The sequence below is a fragment of the Lactuca serriola genome, chromosome 9 (assembly GCF_051521515.1).
Source record: "Lactuca serriola cultivar US96UC23 chromosome 9, Lser_US96UC23_V15, whole genome shotgun sequence".
NCBI lineage: Eukaryota > Viridiplantae > Streptophyta > Magnoliopsida > Asterales > Asteraceae > Lactuca > Lactuca serriola.
In genome coordinates, this window is record NC_136416.1 from 66,344,483 (window position 1) to 66,349,482 (window position 5,000).

General features: G+C 38.0%; 1 protein-coding gene across 1 annotated transcript; it reads left to right on the top strand.

The window, feature by feature from the left end:
* The first annotated feature begins 871 nt into the window (after nucleotides 1-871).
* Nucleotides 872-4,703, top strand: LOC145074049 (importin subunit beta-1). Its single transcript, XM_079020492.1, has 3 exons — nucleotides 872-1,010; nucleotides 1,850-4,287; nucleotides 4,360-4,703. Exons 2-3 carry the CDS (start codon nucleotides 1,868-1,870, stop codon nucleotides 4,556-4,558), a joined length of 2,619 nt encoding a protein of 872 aa, XP_078876618.1. The 5' UTR covers nucleotides 872-1,010; nucleotides 1,850-1,867; the 3' UTR covers nucleotides 4,559-4,703.
* The last annotated feature ends 297 nt before the right edge of the window (nucleotides 4,704-5,000 follow it).

Genomic DNA, 5,000 nt, shown 5'->3' on the forward strand with positions numbered 1-5,000 from the left:
TACTACAATGCTTTACTTTAAAAAATATATGAATCGTTTATTATGATATAAACAATGTTTTAAAAACTGTTTTTTAGTTGAATTGGTATGATGACTAGTTTCTGGTTCGACCGCCAGTTCTACCGGTTTTCATAAATTTTGTCTTTTCTATTTTCCTACATACATATATAAAACCAATAACTTGACATCCATAAACATAACTCTTTACTATAATGAACTATATTATAAAACCGTAGACATAACAATTTAGAAGTATTGAGTTGCAAGTTGAGAAGATCGACGTTGGACAGGTTACCGGTGTGTGTCGAAGTTGTGTTCGCTAGTGGTATGTGTCGTCAATTTTTGAGTTGTGTACACTCTGGATCGATTGAGTTGTTCAATTTGCTTTGAAAGCATACTCTTTTTAACGGATTGAGTGAAATCCAATTACCCAAGGCTAATAAACCAATTTTATCGTACCAATTCAACCTATTTTTTCGAAGAAACTATCCGATTCAACTTTATCTAAATATTTATACAAAGCCAATCGATATTGAACCGTCATCTCAATTATCGATAACATCATGTATAAATGACAAAGAACCAAAAAACAAATGCTTTTATTTACATTTGTTGTTCTTTTGTACGGTAGGATGACTTATTTATGAATTAAATCATTAGAATTATTGGTTTTGCCCATTAGGTGTCAGATTTGTCTAGATCGAATCCTGTCCGTTGTTACAAAGAACCATCATGTGGGGTCACCATACAAACGTATTCCAGCTTTTCGTTTCTGCATATATTCGGTAATTACAGTGGTCATTCCACCACCTAACCACTCCCTTAGTTTTTTAATATATCTTTACCTTAATTAATACTTTATTTTTAATATCATATACTTCCCAAAACTCATTAGACAGATATGCATTTGTAGTTTCAGTCTTCTCTCTCCCTCTCTGTCTAGGGTTTCAGAAGCGCCGCTTTTGGGCCTTTGTTTGCTGACCGGAAGGTGTTCATAAGTTAATCATCAGGTAATTATCGTTATTGTGCCCTTTATTCCGTTTCATTAGCTTTCATTGATCAATTTATTAGAGTTTGATGTCCACAAAAGTTGGATTTCCGATCTGACTATACACTGGTCAAATAATCACTTTTAAGTTCAGAATTTCATTATTTGACCTGCGCTTCTCTGCAATCGGTTTTTATTTCAGTCGTTAGTAGTTGGAAACTGTGCGGTAGCAATGATTTTGTTTTTATACGTGTAGATCGGTATTCTTCGTCATCTATTGAACTATCGTAAGTTTTGGTCGGTTGGCTCGAGAAGAAAGTTTCAGGCTTTTTTCGATGGTTGACAGTCAATTTCATAGGATATAAAATTGTTATTTAATTGTGGTTGACCTATATTTGATCTCGTTTTTCTTTTGTAAGGCTATAATTATGCCTTACCTCTCCCACTTTAATACGAGTTTATTTGGTGGCGTGACGAAGTTACATTGTTTGATTAATTTGTATTCAGATTAAAGTAAATAGGGTTTGCTGATAAGTAACGCATCCAGTTGGTTAATGAATGCTCTACTATCACTTCTGTTTCTTATTTAGGTTATAGAGAACCTACTGGTTTGGCTGCCCTATTAGTGCTGGTTTTGAGGACAGTTTTTTTTGAATTTTTTAGCATATAGGAGCTCGATTTAAGCAACAAAGCAACTTTTTTCTCTGGCTTTTGTTTTTCTAGTTTTTTAAAACCTACATACATTTCAAATTCAGTTGTTTGTAAATGTTGGAAACATGGATTTAATCTTGCTTTAGTAACGCGTTCTTGGTGTTTTTTAATTTCAAATAATCTTAACCTGTTTTTTTCATGGTGAAACAGTGTTCGCCAGAAAAATTTATGGCATTGGAAGTTACCCAAATTCTGTTGAATGCACAAGCTGTTGATGGATCTGTTCGGAAGCATGCTGAAGAGAGTTTAAAGCAATTTCAGGAGCAAAATCTACCTGGATTTCTGTTATCTCTCTCTGGAGAACTTGCTCATGATGAGAAGCCTGTTGATAGTCGTAAACTAGCTGGTTTGATTCTCAAGAATGCTTTAGATGCAAAAGAGCAACATAGAAAGTATGAACTCATCCAAAGATGGTTATCACTTGATGTGGGTGTTAAATCACAAATCAAGACATACCTATTACAGACACTCACCTCTCCTGTTCATGAGGCAAGATCAACTGCATCACAAGTTATAGCTAAAGTTGCTGGAATAGAGCTTCCACAAAAACAATGGCCTGAGCTCATTGGCTCCCTTCTATCCAACATTCACCAAGTCCCTGTTCATGTCAAGCAAGCCACTTTAGAAACTCTTGGGTATTTATGTGAAGAAGTTTCTCCAGATGTTGTAGAACAAGATCATGTGAATAAAATCCTCACAGCTGTTGTTCAAGGCATGAATGCAAGTGAAGCTAGTAATGATGTAAGACTTGCTGCAACTAGAGCACTTTACAATGCTCTTGGTTTTGCTCAAGCAAATTTCACCAATGAAATGGAACGCGATTATATTATGAGAGTTGTTTGTGAAGCAACTTTATCTCCAGAAGTAAAGATTCGCCAAGCAGCTTTTGAGTGTTTGGTTTCCATCTCATCCAGCTACTATGAGAAACTAGCTCCTTACATTCAAGATATCTTCAACATCACTGCTAAAGCTGTTAAAGAAGACGAAGAGCCAGTGGCTTTACAAGCAATTGAATTCTGGAGTTCAATTTGTGATGAAGAGATTGATATTTTGGAAGAATATGGAGGCGACTTCACTACTGCTGACTCAGACATTCCTTGTTTTTACTTCATAAAACAGGCTCTCCCTGCACTTGTTCCCATGTTGCTAGAGACTTTGTTGAAGCAAGAAGAAGATCAAGATCAAGATGAAGGTGCTTGGAATCTTGCAATGGCAGGAGGAACCTGTCTTGGTTTAGTTGCAAGAACAGTAGGAAACGATATTGTTCCACTTGTGATGCCTTTCATTGAGGAAAACATAACAAAACCAGATTGGAGACAAAGGGAAGGAGCTACTTATGCTTTTGGATCCATCTTAGAAGGTCCTTCACCCAATCAGTTGACTCCATTAGTCAATGTTGCTCTAAACTTCATGCTCACAGCTTTGACCAAAGACCCCAGCAACCATGTAAAAGACACCACAGCCTGGACACTCGGAAGAATATTTGAATTTCTTCATGGATCCACCATGGATACACCCATTATTACTCCCTCAAATTGCCAACAGATCATTACTGTTCTTCTCCAAAGCATGAAGGATGCTCCAAATGTAGCTGAAAAAGCTTGTGGGGCCCTGTACTTTCTGGCACAGGGCTTTGAAGACGTGGGTCCCTCGTCTCCCTTGACTCCATTTTTCCAGGAAATTGTTCAGTCTCTTTTGACTGTGACCCACAGAGAAGATGCTAACGAGTCTAGATTGAGAACCGCTGCTTATGAAACATTAAATGAAGTTGTGAGATGCTCTACAGATGAAACAATTCCCATGGTGTTGCAGTTAGTCCCTGTCATCATGATGGAGCTACACCAGACTTTAGAAGAACAGAAACTCTCTTCTGATGAAAGAGAGAAACAGAATGAGTTGCAGGGTCTTCTGTGTGGGTGTTTGCAGGTGATCATTCAAAAACTCGGAGCATCAGATGCAACAAGATACCCCTTCATGCAATACACAGATCAAATCATGAATCTTTTTCTTAGGGTTTTCGCCTCCCGAAGTGCCACGGTTCATGAAGAAGCAATGCTTGCAATTGGAGCTTTGGCATACGCAACGGGTCCCGATTTTGCAAAATTCATGCCTGATTTTTATAAATATTTGGAAATGGGACTTCAGAATTTTGAAGAGTATCAGGTGTGTGCTGTGACTGTAGGTGTGGTGGGTGATATTTGCAGGGCTTTGGAGGAAAAGGTGTTGCCTTGGTGTGATGGGATTATGACTCAGCTTCTTAAAGATTTGTCAAGCAACCAGTTGCATCGATCCGTGAAGCCTCCGATTTTTTCTTGTTTTGGTGATATTTCGCTTGCGATTGGAGAGAATTTTGAGAAGTATTTGATGTATGCCATGCCTATGCTCCAGAGTGCAGCTGAGTTGTCTTCACACACTTCAGGTGCTGATGATGAGATGATCGAGTACACAAATCTCTTGAGAAATGGGATTTTGGAGGCGTATTCCGGGATTTTTCAGGGTTTTAAAAACTCTCCTAAAACTCAGCTGCTGATTCCTTATGCTCCTCATATCCTCCAGTTTCTTGATCTGATGTATATGGAGAAAGACATGTAAGTTTTTTACTTCTTGAGTGTTTATTTTTGACTTGTTGTTTTTTATTTATATTTGAATAATGATATCAGGGATGAAGTCGTGATGAAAACAGCAATCGGTGTTCTTGGAGATTTAGCAGATACTCTTGGAAGCAACGCAGGATCATTGATTCAACAGTCTCTTTCAAGCAAAGATTTTCTGAATGAATGTTTGTCTTCAGATGATCATATGATTAAGGAGTCTGCTGAATGGGCCAAGCTCGCAATCTCTCGTGCAATTTCCGTTTAAGCCCCTCTGCCTGGCAGTACATAATATTATTTTTTGCTTTTCATGCATATGGTCGGGTCAGGTCGGGTTGGGTCATATCACACACACCATTCATGTCAAGCTGACAGGGGCGAAATAGTAATATCAAGCTAAGGGCTGATTCTTTTTCAAATTCACATCGTGTATCTCGATTCAATCCTCAGAAAGAGTACATGAATGAATGAATTAGCCCGTGTCATGTGTCGTCTGGGTGGGGTCCACACAGTGGTTTTGGTTGTCTGTCGGGGGGGGGGGGGGTATATTACCTTTTACATTTGCATCACATCATACATTTTTTTTATTATTTCGTTATATTTTTTTTATCTTTCTCATTTTGAGTCTGGGTCACATCACATGTGCATTATTTAAAGCCAGGTAGGGGGTTGGCCGCATTACATTTAGGAAGCTAGTTTTTTGTTTTGTT

What these genes read in the sequence shown, in the direction of transcription:
- LOC145074049 (XM_079020492.1), top strand. Translation starts at nt 1,868, where the DNA reads ATGGCATTGGAAGTTACCCAAATTCTGTTGAATGCACAAGCTGTTGAT. An exon ending in ATGTATATGGAGAAAGACAT is followed by an intron (nt 4,288 to 4,359) that starts GTAAGTTTTTTA and finishes TAATGATATCAG; the next exon opens with GGATGAAGTCGTGATGAAAA.